Here is a 15,068-nt window from a genome sequence, read left to right as displayed (position 1 = left end):
CCATTTTAATACCTGGTATAAATGAATTATTTTTTCATAAATATTTTCGCGCAGGAAACTGTTGCTCCAGCTGTCATGCATTACTGCAGACTGCTTGCTGCAGTATTTTTACGATGACATCATCCCTTCATCTCTTTTGAGGGGATACCACGTGGTTGTTTGCTGTACACGAAACGCATATACGAATTAAAAAGAAAAACGGATTCATTTGCAATCAGCTAAACCCGGTGAGAAAAAATAAAAAAAAAAAAAAAAAAACAAATAACCTCTATATCCGTCATATTCAGGTCTGTTTTGCATTCGCCGAGCCTTTAAACAGTTGGAATAAGAGACGTAGAACCTGATTGGTCGATTTTTTGTGTATCCCTTGGCAATGACCAATCAGCTTAGTTGGCAGATTCAGGTGGTAAATCCTGATCCTGCCTCTGACTGTACGGCACAGAGCCCTCTGCTCTCCCCTGTAGTGTATTTTCCAACCCAGCGTCGGTTGCTTCCCTCTCCCCCCCTCCCCTCCCCCNCCCCCGTGCCGCCGCCATTAAAGCCCGTCAGTCTGGTGTTTGGGAATCGGGAAAAAGGATTAAAATGATTTAAAGCGCCCGAAACAACGGCCGAGGGACGGGACTAGGTGGAGGGGGGGAAGTTCTTGTTCCTCAGCGCCAGTTGAACGGCGCCCACCAAAAAAAGTAAATATGCGGTTGGTGTCCAAGTGAGAGGAGCCCGAGTTCGGACTGGCGAGGGTTTCTCCGACGGGGGGGAAGGTCCATTTGTTTTGGCTGCAGCGGGGGACTGGAGTGTAACACAGCAAAGCAGAGGTGAGGGCTGCTTTACAGTTTTGTGCGTTTGATAAAAGCCTCCCGGGCGGTTTACCGGACGACCATAATCCCGTGACGTTAGCGGGCAGCCTGCTAGCTTGGCTGTAAGTTTTGTTTTGACCGAGCCGTAGGTTGTCATGTAAATCAACCAAGCAGCTAGCTCCCTGCGACTCTGAACACGGGACATAGCGTCTGGAGCTAGTTTGTCAGTTTACTATTGTTTGTTGGAAATGACACCCACGGACCGCCCATTTATATTAAAGTAAAAATGTTCATTTGGCGCATCTGTGGCGGCTGTGGTTTTGTTAGCTTTGCTTACAGCCCCGAGTGAGCGGGATCGCAAATCTGTAAAATTTGCCACGGCTTGTTGGTAAACTTAGAGGCGTGGTGTAAACACCATAAATGTTACTCCCCTCCGAGCTGCGTGAGCTAACTTTCCCTTCTCACAGCTCGCCTCTCGTAAGCAAATGGGATGTTTCAGTAAACCATGTGGTCTGAATCACCGGGTTTCATATGCAGGTAATAATAGGCTTTGGGGCGAAATCAGATTAAGGTTATGGCTGGATTACTGAACTGGCCAGCAAGGCTCATGCCAAGGGACCCAAAGGAGTCTGTGGGGGGGCCTTGACTTTCTTCTGAATGTCACACACTTGAAACAAATAAGGACAAAGCAACTTAAAAGAGCAACAGAGCAACACAAGACATTAAACATTTGCAAGAGGCAACTAAACTGCAGAAAGATGACCTTGATTATTATAAATAAAGACACAAAAATGAAATACAAAACAAGATAAACTGTAGTAGTGATGTGAAACAATAACAAGAGAGCTGCACACAGGTTGGAAAGTGAAAAGTTAGGGATGCAGATTTGCTTCAGAGAGACATTTTGCATCTTTTTCATCCAGACCATTTGGCTTTCTTTATAAGTGAAGTGGGTGGGAGCTATTTACGTGTCTGTGCCTGGGTGCCATTCTGTCATAATCCATCCATAATTTCAGTGCTTCAGTAAGTGTCTTAACCAGTCACGCGCCTCCCTGCTGGGTGTCTGGTTTCATCCATCCTTGTCTCTTATTACCCAGCTCAGCTGTAGGGCACAGTTGCCTTCCGTGTGAATGTAACTCACTGTATGTGCTTCAAGTTAGCGTCTGAGTGTAATGGAATCAAGTATTAATCCCGAACCTGCCAGTTTCGCCCCTGCATGTTCTCTGCTGCTTTGCTGCAAGTTTGCATCAAGTCAAGAACCAACAGCGTTAATTATTTTTTTGTTATTATTATTATTATTATTATTGCTGCACTTGAAGCTTTATTAAAACAGGCTTTGTCGCAGTGCGTTATTAAACACATTCAAAACCAGAATTTAGAAAATTGTAGCAAAAATATTTGGTTTGTTTCGTTGCTGGAGTCTTTTTTTTTTTCCCCTATGTGTGCTGTTAAATATTTATTTGCTTCAATATGGAAATATTTGCTAATGTGTGCAACTTTTCTTTCCTTATTCCCCTAGTTTCCTGCTTGCTGTGTGATCTCCTTGAGAGTGGATCTGCCGAGCTGACAGTCCCCCCGAACGGCTGGAAGCCTTCTTTAGTGGCGGCGCGACGATGACAGAGCTGGTTGCCAAGTGGGCTTGTGAATACTGCACATACGAGAACTGGCCGTCAGCCATCAAGTGCACCATGTGCCGCGCTCAGAGGCCCAGCGGGGGTGCCATCATTACTGAGGAGCCCTTTAAGAGTAGCCCTGCCCTGGATGCCAGTTTGCATCAGTGGGACCCTGCAGGCCTCAGCAACAGTCCATCTCAGGGGGGATCGAGCCTGCTTATTTGTCCAGGCTCTAGTGCCCGACCTCGTGTTCGCATTGCTGATGTACCTGAGACCACTAGCAAGTGGTCGTGTCACATGTGTACCTACCTGAACTGGCCTCGCGCTATCCGTTGTACCCAGTGCTTGTGCCAAAGGCAACAGTCTCAGCAACAGCAGCACGGGCAGCATGCAACCCATCAAGGGCATCATACCCAGCAACCCCATAGCCCCACGGAATCACCACAAACCTCAGGCTCTGGATGTCGCCCCACTCCCCTGACCACCACTACAGACCCCTGTGAGGAGTATAATGACCGCAACAGGCTCAACACTAACGCACAGCACTGGACCTGTACGATCTGTACTTATGAGAACTGGGCCAAGACACCGAAATGTGTTGTATGCGATCATCCCAGGCCCAATAGTCTTCTCGTTGAATCCATCGAACTGGCGTCTGAGCCTGAGAGCCAACGGCCGTCCTCGACATTTAATGAGCAGGACAAGGACAACAGGAGGAGTGTTGTTGGGCAAGGAGTTGGGGGTGTGGTGGGGGGCATGGTGGGCTGTAGCAGCAGCCAGAGGAGATCCCCTCCTTCTGAAAAACGGGAGACTGAGGTGAACATGGACTTTCAGAGAATTGAACTAGCATCGGGAGCTGGGATCGGGAGCAAAGAGGAGCTTGAGGTGGATTTTAAAAAACTGAAGCAGATTAAGAACAGGATGAGAAGGACAGATTGGCTCTTCCTCAATGCATGCGTTGGTAAGTATGAAGCGTATTTGAGGTTTTTTTTTTTTTCTTTACTTTTATTTCACATCAGGGGACATTAAGTGAATTAAACAGTTTGCAGCCTTTTGTGCGATTTGAATCCTACTAATGCTGAAGTGCTTAGTTCCTCTGCTTTGAGCCGGTAAAAAGTTCCCTACACCAACAGTGAGCCACCCACACTTTACACTGATGAAAGCTGGAGGAGAGAGGTGGAGGATGAAGATTTAAAAAGAAAATTTCAAATCCTAGTAGCTGCTTTTTTCCCCCCTGTCTCGTCACTCTTTAAGACTTGCTCCTGCGTTTGTCATAAAGTTGTAGACTGTGTTAAACCTCCATTTCCTTTTTGCCATCATTCTTTTTACCAGGTATTCTGCATTACGCTGACAAGACAAATTTATCAGCCACAAACAAATTTAATACCTGGGGGATTTTTTTGTAGTGATTAATAACTATATTCTATGTTCTTATTCTGCTTCTTAATATAAACTGGGCCTTTCTCTGGACGTGACACCTTGTAGTCCCTCATGTCTGTATAATTTGAGAAGATGTAATTTCTATTTAACATATTCAAATCTTAGCTCTTCTATCTATGTAAGGGATAATGTCCCTAGGTGAATTCTCCATTCTCTATTAAGGAAAGGAGATCTAAATTCAAAGCAACACAGTGCAGCAGAAAGTTCTTCTATATTCATGAGTGCACGCTTTGAATTTGGCCACACTGGCAGTAATTTTGAGATGCAGTCGTGGAAAAAGAAAGTTCACCCTTTTTTTCAATTTTAGGGTTTTTACGTAGCAGGGCATAAGAAAAACGATCTGGTCTTTATCAGGTTCTAAAATTATTTATGCTTAATCTCAAGTGTGAAAAACAAGCAATAAATTCCACCATGTCCTTATTTATTAGACAAAATCAAGTCAAAATAGAAAAGCTGTGAGTAAAAAAAACCCAACTAAATCCATTCCATGTTTCAGTCGCTTTTAACAACAGTAACTTGAAGTAGCTGTTTTCTGTATGGCTTTCAGTTTTTCATATCATTGTTAAGGAATTGTGTCCCACTCTTCTTTACAACATTGCTTCATTTGATTGATTTTTGCAGGCATTTGTTTCTGCACAGCTTTTTTTTTTAATGTCCCGCCACAGCATTTCAGTTAGGTGAGGTCTGGACTTTAACCGGACCATTGCAACACCTTGGTTGTTTTTTTTTCCTTTTTCAGACATTCTGTTGTAGATTTGCTGCTGCGTTTATTTCGACAAAGGTTTATCTGTCGGACAGATGGCCTCACATTTGACTGTAGAATACTTTGGTGTACACAAAGAGTTCAATGACTGCAATTTGCCCAGGTCCTGTGGCTGAAAAAGCAAGCTCTCGACAGTTGGCATGAGGTGTTTGTGCTGATTTGCTGTGTTTGATTTTTGCCAATAATGTCACTGTGCATTGTGGCCTAACATCTCTGCTTAAGTCTGTCCAAAGGACATTGATCCAGAAATCTTGTGGTTCATTTTAAATGCAACTTTATAAACTCAAGTCAGTCTGCCAGACACTGTATTCTTTTTAGAGAGAAGAAGCTTTCTCTTGCAACCCTTTCAAATAAGCCATACTTGTTCAGGATTTTTCTAATTCTACTGTCCTGGGAAGATTGGCAACTCTCTTAAGTGTTTTCATCTTTTGAATAATCTTTCTCGCTGTACACTGATGGGACTGGATTTCAAATTGTTTGGAAATGGCCTTATAATCCCAGATTGATGAGCAGCAGGAGTGGCTGCTCTGTGGTCATTGCTGAGCTCTTTCCTCCTTGGCATTGTGTTAACACACACACCTGTTTGCTGCAGACCAACAAGCTGGCAAAACTCTTGCTTTTATAGAGGTGGTCACATCGATGATGATCAGTAAAAGACGATGGCTGCTATTTTCCTGCCAAAATTGTAGAGAAGCAGCAAGGGTGGACTTGGTGTTTTACACCCAGCTTTTTGGCTTTGTTTTTGTTTGTTATAAATAATGATATGGTGGAATCTGTTGTGTTTCTGTGCACTTCAAGTTAAATATGAATAATTTAAGAACCTTGTACAAACTGGATAATTTTAATATGTGCTGCTTTTTAAAACACTAGAATTTAAAGACCCTAAGTATTCGAGGAGGTGGAAAATGGTCTAATGTATTGCCCCACGCAAAATTCCCAAGATGAAACTACACATTTTCTGTTCACCAGAGAACAAGTAAATTTGTGAATTAGGCCTCAAAGTTATAAGTGAACCTCCTTTTCTTTCAGTCTGTCCACCTTGTTCATATGAAGTTTACTGGAATACTCTTGGAAATTCGGTGCAAGTGTCGTATTTTTCACACAGAAAAGCAAATTTAAATACCATTGAGTTAAAAGAGCAGACAGAATTAAAAAAAAGAAATGAATTCATCCAGCTTCTTGGGCTAATCCTAAAACTGTGCTTTGATAAATGTCAGCCACTGCACAGCCAGAGTGTTTTGGGAGTGTCAGCATAAACACACTACACAATAGACACTAGAATTCCCAGAACAGATTTATGTTTGCCATCAATTGAATGACCGACACGCTCAGTTTTGAGCAAAATGCACACAGAGAAACGCCCTGTTTAACCTGCTGCGCTAAAATGCCATCAGCCAGGTAAATGAAATCAAAAAAAAAAAAAGAGGTTTACGGACTTTTCAACTTTAAGATCCACAAGTTAGGAGCATTCTCTGAGCTCTCATTAGTTTTGTGCAAGTTTATTGGTCTATATTATTCTATTTTTCATTAGCTAAAGATACTTCAGGCGTCAGTAAAAGAACACCCCAAAGGTTCATTCCCAGAAGATCCCGTAATCCTCTAACGGGGAACAAGGATTAAAAATTGAACACAAACATTTAGTTTGAAGTCTTGTGTACTCTTTCTAAGGAATGTGAAAGGAAACCAAAGCCACCATGAACACGGGGGAAATGTGCAAACACCAAACAAAGTCGTGTCCTACTTTCTCTGAGGTGATACTACTACGTAGGACTGGGTTCTTCAAAGAACATTAATATCACCTTCTATTTTTAACCGATTTTACTTATTTCAGTTCAAACCTAAACACACACACACACATACACAGGAAAACAAACCATGCAAATATATATTTAGAACAATTCAACCTGCTGTTAACAAAAATAATAAAGATTTACTTTACGCTTTATTGTTGACAAACATAAATGTGTTAAAATGTGCAAAAATGCAGTCTTGCTTGCTTTGACACACTTTCTTTGCAGGCTGCTGTAACAACATGCTCCTGGATCAGCAACAATCACTTTGTACTCCTTTTTATAATAGCTTTTATAATGCGTCACCCTCTTGATGTGACTGGTCTAATAGGTTCAGCAGGCTTTAAGTTACCAACATCTGCGGAACGAATGCCGTTTTTTGTATTCCGATTAATGAAACGGCACGGACCATATGTAGGAGGAAAAACCACAGCAACTCGGCCTGGTCCATTTTCTCTCACCCGGTCCTTTAAGTGAGCATCGCTTTTGTGTATTATCGCCTTTTTATGTTAGGCGAAGGATTAGGAGTACAGTACTGACTCCAGGGCTGCAGGCACACCCACACTAATGGAGTGTTTTGTAGAAAACAGTTGTGATCCCTCTCTAACACGCCGCTATTGTATAGTTTCTCTCACCATCTCTCGCGGTGCCAGCCGGCTCCACATGGCACAGCGAGTCCTTCCACCCACTCCACGTCTCTCTCTAGCGCTCACTCGCACAGCCCATGCAGCTCAGTTTGCTGTGTGGTCTTTTGACGCGAGAACAAAAGCTCAACAGTGTTTGATGCTGAGGGTACAGCACGGGCATTAACTGTATAAACTAGAAATGTGAAGAGTGTGTTTGTTTAGCTGTGAGACATTGAATCTAGCTTCCTCTATGTTTAGTTTTGTTAGAATTGTATTACATTTGTTCAATTATCCTGATCTAAAACTTTTCTGAATGATAAATTAGGCTGTATGTTTAGGGGGAAAGGTTAAGTAATGCAACTATTTGTATGCCAAAACATTTTCTAGTTAGTTTTCTTATATACACATTTATATAAATAAGTACACGTTATTGAGCATTGGGTCAGGCAGAGTTTGTCCTTGAGATTGACAAATATAGTTTTTGTCAGCCAGCAAAATGATCAATTTATGCTCACAAAAAACGTACAAAGTACCCTGAATTGCCTGCATCTGTTTGATCCAATACATCCTTCAACCTTCATGCTATGATCTGAGAGGAGAAAAAGAGCAACTGACAGATTACGTTGTACCCCCCCAATTGTTTCTCCTTAGACAAGTCTCAAAGCTGTTGGAGCTGCTGTAGAAAACAAGCACAAACATTTTATACATTTTGCTGGGGCACATATTGTCCTCTGCTCAAGGTGTCTCCGGTTCTTCCTTTTTTTCCTATTTTATGCGTCCACCCTGACATTTCTGATAAGACTGTTAATTTTTGCTCTCAAAATAAGATGAATGTAATTATCAGAAAACATAAACAGTAAACTTTTTATTTTTTATGTTTTGCTAACCATGTTAAATATCTAAATGTGTTCTAATGTGTTTTTTTATTCATGTTTTTGTGGTAAATATATTCAGCGTAAAAGCATAAAAAGGTGGTTTTCACTTCAAGTCTGTGTCTACATTAACCCTTTATTGTACCTTTAAGTATCATGACCGGGTTCCTCTCCCTGCCTTGTCTGAAAGGTGTTGTAGAAGGTGACCTGGCAGCCGTGGAAGCCTACAAGTCGTCTGGAGGCGACATAGCACGGCAGCTGACGTCAGACGAGGTGCGGCTGTTAAATAGACCCTCGGCGTTTGATGACGGCTTCACGCTGGTCCACCTCGCCATCCGCTTCCAGAGACAGGACATGCTGGCTGTGTTACTCACAGAGGTAGACAAAACAATATACAGTTACTCTTCCAGGATTTATCTGCCATCATGAATGGCCGTTTTGAGTTCTCTTTGCTTTGTAACTAAAGACTTAATCATTTGGATGTTTGAATTACAAGCAATGCAGCGACAAAATCCTTGTGCACAAAGCATGTTGTAATTTAACACTTTTATTGGGTTTTGTGATAAATATTCCCCCAATAGTATCAATTTTATGCCACTAGCTATTATTATCATCGTTTCTTAAATAGAAATGTACCTGTTGTGTGTCTGGGCATCAGCAGCTTACGTGCGTTTAAGTCCGCCTGCAGTGAGCGTGTGTTAAAGTTGATTGCTGTCAGCACTGTGATCCCAGATTATCTGAATATACACCTCTCATCCCACTCAGTCAGTGTCCTAGTTTTTATTTTACTTTTTATTTATTTCCTTTGCATCGAGGTCAGTGAGTAATCGCTAGATAAAATCCCTCAAATGCTTCAAAGATGACAACTGCCTGAACATTAAAGAAAGAAAAAAGATGTTTCTTTTTAAGTGGAAGTATAATTAGCCCACGCTGCAGAGTCATTTAGGAGTCTGTATAAACACTGAAAAAATGATTGGTCTTTTTTTTCTTGTTTATGCTCAAACTTTACTAGAGAAAAGTTAAAGGCAACCTCTGATTTATTTAAAAATAACTAAGCAAAAGATATCGTCTCTCAAGTCCTCTATTTCATTGCTTTCATCTAATTACTCTCAGTTAAAAAGCATCCATTCCTTGAAAACCTTTTTCAAGTTAAAGATTTGCTGGTTTTTTTAGTGTGGTTCACAAATGAATATTCCTGAATCAGTTGCACTAATTGACTGGTTCTGTGACTTTATTATGGCGTCTTTTATAACATCTATAACATCTCCACATCTAGGTTTAAATTTTTACAATCAGAGGCACAAGTGGTTGATTTCAGGCAGCTGAAGCTGGTGGCTTGGGTCTATTCCTTCTCAAACCTCAGTGGAACTTTAATATAGTTGACGTCTACAAATACATAACAGTCATCTCTTGTTAGAAACCCTCCTGCCTAGTTCTGAGCTCACGTCTTACTTAGTCCCTCTGAACCTCTTTCTTTTTCCTTTACCCTCTGCTCTCTGCAGGTTTCCCAGCAGGCGGCCAAGTGCATTCCGGCCATGGTGTGTCCCGAGCTGACTGAGCAGATCCGTCGGGAGGTAGCCGCTTCCCTCCACCAGCGCAAAGGAGACTTCACCTGCTACTTCCTCACCGACCTGGTCACCTTCACCCTGCCCGCAGGTCAGCAGCTCGTTTGCAAACTAACAAACGGGACCGAAAAGACAAACAATGGCTTGTGCTGACACATTCATGACTATCATTACATGGATTCCAACCACTGTCAGAGGGAAACCTAAACAGTGCGGCTAAAGAACCCCCCCCCCCCCTTTCCAGCCGTTCCCTCTGGCTTTCTAAGTGTGTATTAGAATGCCTGTTTTGTTTACTTGTGGTGCATGAAATTGCTTCTTTTTCACATGCTGAGGGGATACAACGCTGCCGTTGTCTGTTTCTGACTGCCAGAACACTGAAGCTACTTCTGGCTCACTGTTTCTGTATTGTTCTTGTGCACTGCCAGCCTGCCCCGTTGTGCAGGTTTTCCATTTTTTTGATAAATCTAGAACAAATAATTTCACAACAGTCTTTTAAAAAAAATGCTTGCATCCATTATCTTGTTTAAAATGTTACTGTGCTGTTATTATTGTTTAGTTTGTTCCTATAAAGCTCAGGGTTTTTGTTTTGCCATATGTTCAGGACTGTGCCAACGCTGGCTGCCGGCCACTATAGAAACTCGTTTTGTGCAGTTCCACAAAGGCAACAAAGGTGTTCATGTTGCGTGCAGTGTGCAACATGATGGCTTCACGTGAAAGAAGCGATAAAAGACGTTTCTACATTATTTCGGTTCAGACAGATACAATTCAGTCATTTTAAACATGATTCAAGTTGAGAAATTTCTTTTTTTCCCTGTCAAACACTATATATTTATTTTTTGTTTCAGACATTGAAGACTTGCCGCCAGCAGTTCAGGAAAAACTGTTTGATGAGGTGCTGGACCGAGACGTACAGAAAGGTGAGTTGGTCACTCTTTCAGTGATACGACTTCTTTCTGCACCGTCACCTATCCAGCAGCAGCAGTCTGGTTGCTAGGCAAACAGAGAGAGCCCTTTCACAACTTGTGTACTCCAACAAGGAGGCTGCCCCATGCTGGCAGTCTTATATTACTTGTAATTTTCCTTCTTGCCAACACTGTCTTTTGCCGGGCAGCTCGTCGCTCAGCCCTGCCTTTATCATGCGTACCGGTTGAGTTCGCGCTAATCAGCCTAAGTGACTCTCAGGGATTTCTCTGATCCTCATCGAGTGATCGCGTCAGTGTTCACTTCTAAAGATGGTCAGATGAAAGACCTCGCAGTTTATCTTCAGTTTTCTGCTAAACGATTTCATTGTTTTACAGACGTCGCTGTAAAAGCAGAAATCCCTCCTCTTCCTTTCTGGGTGTGTTCTGTTTGAGAAGTGACAATGAACAGAAATCCTCTTTTCTCATTTACAAACCCAGTCAACATTGCCTCAAACCTGTTTACCTGGCCACGTGAACACATATTTGTCTGCTTTTAATGGTTAAATAAAGGGTTTGAACCTGTGTTTTGTTTAGAACTCGAGGAAGAGTCTCCCATAATCAACTGGTCCCTGGAGCTTGGGACCAGACTGGACAGTCGGCTGTATGCACTCTGGAACCGTACAGCCGGGGACTGCCTCCTCGACTCCGTGCTCCAAGCTACATGGGGGATCTACGACAAGGACTCGGTGCTTCGCAAGACCCTCCACGACAGTTTGCACGACTGCTCCCACTGGTGAGTCCAGCAGAGCAGGGATTAGGAGTACATGTGTGTATTATCCCTAATTGAAAACACAACCTTTGACCAGTGTGGCTAATTTGCATTTAGCCCCGGATGTATTTAAACTGTGTTCAACAGGTTGAATGACAAACTGAAGCAGCTATAACCAGTAAAGCTCATTTAGAAATATTAAAAACCAAATTATAAATGCTTTAAGCTCAATACGGACTGACTTGACTGTCAGCCTGATAACATATTAATCATCATATCAGGTTCCAAAAGAAGCAAAATTAGTACTTCATCCTTGTTTGTTATTTTGACATTTAAATGACTCAGATTTACACTTTCTTTTTTTTTTCTCCAGAAAGTGACACAAGTGTGTTGAATAGAAAAAAAACAACATTTATAAAAGGCAAATGTCAGTATTAAACCAGAAATTCTTTCAAAAGTGATTAAACTATCAATTATATCAAACAATTCTACTTTCCCTTTTTTTTCCAAATCTTTAAACAAAAGCATAGGTATAACACACTTGTTTACATCAGGATGGTCATTCAAATAAATATAGTTACACAGTACACTAAGTTTTGTTTCATGCTAGAAAAAAGAGGTTTCATTAGGACTTTTGATGGATTTAAGGTGACAGAACATTTTAATGTAGATAAATTAACTTTTTAGTGTAAATTTGAACACACTTAAATGCAGAAAGTATGTAAAATAATATCTAAAAGTGGTATTTTTCTGACTTTGTTTTTTCTTACACAAATATGAAGTTGTGTGTGTTCCTAAAGTCTTTAAAATCCATGCATTTAACAAAAATATATGTAGCAAAAGCTTCAAATTTGCACAAATGTATAAATGTAGGTTTCCAAAATTTAACACGATTGGCTTTCCTGCAATGAAGCTAGAACCTCTAAATGTTGTAGGAAGAGCACACCAGTGTGATCCATGTCTGTTTGACAAACCAAACCAAAAAGTTATCGTCCAACCAAAGCCTCACACGAGAAAAAGAAATGCATTCAACAACTGTCTGCACATGAGCGATTAATGTAGCAGTCTAAGCTGTGTGTGTGTGTGCGCGCAGGTTTTACACGCGGTGGAAGGAGTGGGAGTCGTGGTATTCCCAGAGCTTCGGTTTGCACTTCTCCCTTCGAGAGGAGCAGTGGCAGGAAGACTGGGCTTTCATCCTGTCCCTCGCCAGCCAGGTGCGTGCGCACAAAATCAAACACACACACACATTAATCAGAACGGAAGCTTGTTGTGTTTAAACACTAATAACGCATGAATTATTCAAGCGTTTTTAATGCTTTTACTACGATTTACATTCTCTGTATTACCCTGAGAAAGTGCGTTCTGTCAGTCATTCGCCAAAATGCTTAGTCAGTGACCTCAGGGGCTGAGCATCTGGGTGGATTGGGTTGTATCTCGGTGTGAAAGCTCAGTAATTGTGGGTGTAGGTGGTTTTTTTATTTCATGACTGGAGTAACTTGGCAGCATTCAGAAATGTTGTTTTTTTATGTATATATATATATATATATATATGTATATGTATGTATGTATGTATATATGTTCACCAGCTCTAAGTTTTTCTAACTTTAAAAAAAACAACAAATCTCTTGTGTGTTGTGTTTTTTTTTTTTTATTCTACAGCCAGGATCAAGCTTGGAGCAGACCCACATCTTCGTCCTTGCGCACATACTTCGCAGGCCCATCATTGTTTACGGAGTGAAGTATTACAAAAGTTTCCGCGGCGAAACACTCGGCTACACTCGCTTCCAAGGTGAGCATTAGTTGGCCGTTTCAGCTGACGTTGTTCCGCTCAAATATCGATCAGTTCCCAGCGCCGCGCCATTCCAGTGGGTGTGGAAGAGCTAGACTTTCTTTGTGAAATAGCTGCAGCCTACATGTGTCTGCATAGCTGACATAGCTGACATAACGCTGATCTATCAGTAATTGTCTCTGGCAGCATGAATCAGCCCTACTGTTGTTGTTGTTGTTGGTTTTTAGACTTAAAACAGAGTGTTACTCTGTGTCACAAGAGCACATTTGGTACTCTCCCAGATCCACCCGAGCACATGTAAACCATCAGAATGGAGAGTAAGGTCCACCTCTGTGACAAGAAGTAAAAACAGTCTGGGTTTAATTTGCCTGCTGAGCGAGGCCGTGCAGGGCCTCAGTGCAAGTCTTCGGTGGGAGCCAACTGCTTGTGGTGAAGCCTGCCTGATGGCTCCATGAGCTATGGTTGCCAGGAGTCAGGAGAAAACACAGGGGAAGGCGGCGCTTCGGAGTGCCTATAAGGAGAGCGAGAGAGGACACTTTTATCTGTTGAAACTGTTGACCAGAAAAATGCAGTAAAACCCTGTGGTTAACAGGAGACGAGCTGAACAACCTGATGTTGGAATCCATGAGCTGCAGGAGCTTTCTTCATTGCTTGGAGTTGAGGCTTTGTTTTTGTTTTTTTTTTTCCTTTTTCAAGATGAAACTGATGATGTTCCCAAATCTGGGGTTGTGATACCTCAAGTATTTCTATATCTGATATTCTTTCTTCTGCTCATTTGATGTCAGAGAAGAAAAATGTTAACGTGTCTTAAATTATAAGTTACAGTTAAAAACCTTTCCAGTAAGAACAAGCCCTAATTGGTTGAACGAGCCCATCCAAGCCCATTCTGCTTAACAAAATAGTCAGTTTTACTAAAACCTGAAAGTCCATTTAAATCATTGTTTCACTCACATGTTCCTCTGGTTTTATTTCATCAAGTTACTTTTACACATTAACATAAAGTTGTCCTAAAATGACGGTAATGTTCTCTATCACGGTTAGTTTTAAACAGTCTTATGATGCTGACCAAATAAAAAAACAAAATAAAACATTTTACTGCATTATCCATTTTTAATGTTTGCTTTCTGCAGTGTGATTTGTATTCTTATCCCTGCATTATACTTTTTAATTTTAGCTATAATGCCAACGAAAGGGTTTAATTAGTGTTTAAGTTGTCCCACCCACGCCCTTAGTTCTTCTTCCAATTAGAACATAAAATATATTCAAATGACACATAAAGTTGATCAAAGACGATAGCCGGGTCTTGATTCATGTACTTTTACTTTAATGCGAATAATTTGTTCGCCTGTGAAGCGAAGCAGAGCTTGTAATGCAATAAATCAGCTCAGAACAATCAAATTATTCCACCGCAGAAATTCCACTGAATCATTTTAAGACAAAACTGGATATACCCATCCAGATCGTTGTACGTGCAAGTTGTTTTAAACGCAGTAAACCAGATAATGTGTGCTGAACTGGAAACAAATTACAGTTTGGGATTCAATTAGCTGTTTTTAATCATGATCCTTTGTAAAAAATAGAGTAAAATGAAGAGTCTTTTTAGTGATTGATGAAATTCTCTTTGTGTCCCCCCCTTCCTCCCCCTTCAGGCGTGTACTTGCCCCTTCTGTGGGAGCAGAGCTTCTGCTGGAAGAGCCCCATCGCCCTGGGCTACACTCGAGGCCACTTCTCAGCACTGGTGGCCATGGAGAACGACGGCTTTGACAATCGCGGCGCGGGCGCCAACCTCAACACGGACGACGACGAGACGGTCACGTTCCTGCCGCTGGTCGACAGCGAGAGGAAGCTGCTTCACGTTCACTTCCTCTCCGCGCAGGAAGTAAGAAGCGTCCGTGGTTCTCACGCTCGCCGCGTTCAGTTTGGATGATAATCGTTTTGTTTAGGCGAGGTGGAGGCCGGGTTAACGTTTCTCCCCCTCTCCTTCAGATGGGTAACGAGGAGCAGCAGGAGAAGCTCCTGCGGGAGTGGCTGGACTGCTGCGTGACCGAGGGCGGCGTGCTGGTGGCCCTACAGAAGAGCTCCCGCCGCCGCAACCACCCGCTGGTCACCCAGATGGTGGAGAAGTGGCTGGACGGCTACCGGCAG

General features: G+C 42.0%; 1 protein-coding gene across 1 annotated transcript in view; it reads left to right on the top strand.

Moving 5' to 3' along the window:
* The first annotated feature begins 496 nt into the window (after nt 1–496).
* zranb1b (zinc finger, RAN-binding domain containing 1b) overlaps nt 497–15,068 on the top strand; it is a 15,797-nt gene continuing 1,225 nt past the window's right edge. The window contains exons 1-10 of the mRNA XM_017428854.3: nt 497–812; nt 2,314–3,368; nt 8,089–8,276; nt 9,401–9,554; nt 10,309–10,380; nt 10,960–11,158; nt 12,228–12,348; nt 12,794–12,923; nt 14,573–14,802; nt 14,910–15,064. Of these exons, the coding sequence (XP_017284343.1) occupies nt 2,408–3,368; nt 8,089–8,276; nt 9,401–9,554; nt 10,309–10,380; nt 10,960–11,158; nt 12,228–12,348; nt 12,794–12,923; nt 14,573–14,802; nt 14,910–15,064 (2,210 nt within the window). The 5' untranslated portion in view covers nt 497–812; nt 2,314–2,407. The remainder of the gene's footprint in view (nt 813–2,313; nt 3,369–8,088; nt 8,277–9,400; nt 9,555–10,308; nt 10,381–10,959; nt 11,159–12,227; nt 12,349–12,793; nt 12,924–14,572; nt 14,803–14,909; nt 15,065–15,068) is intronic.

This window comes from Kryptolebias marmoratus, linkage group LG22 (assembly GCF_001649575.2).
Source record: "Kryptolebias marmoratus isolate JLee-2015 linkage group LG22, ASM164957v2, whole genome shotgun sequence".
Taxonomy (NCBI): Eukaryota; Metazoa; Chordata; class Actinopteri; order Cyprinodontiformes; family Rivulidae; genus Kryptolebias; species Kryptolebias marmoratus.
The sequence above is the reverse complement of the archived record's forward strand: the minus strand, read 5'-3'. Positions and strand labels throughout refer to the sequence as shown.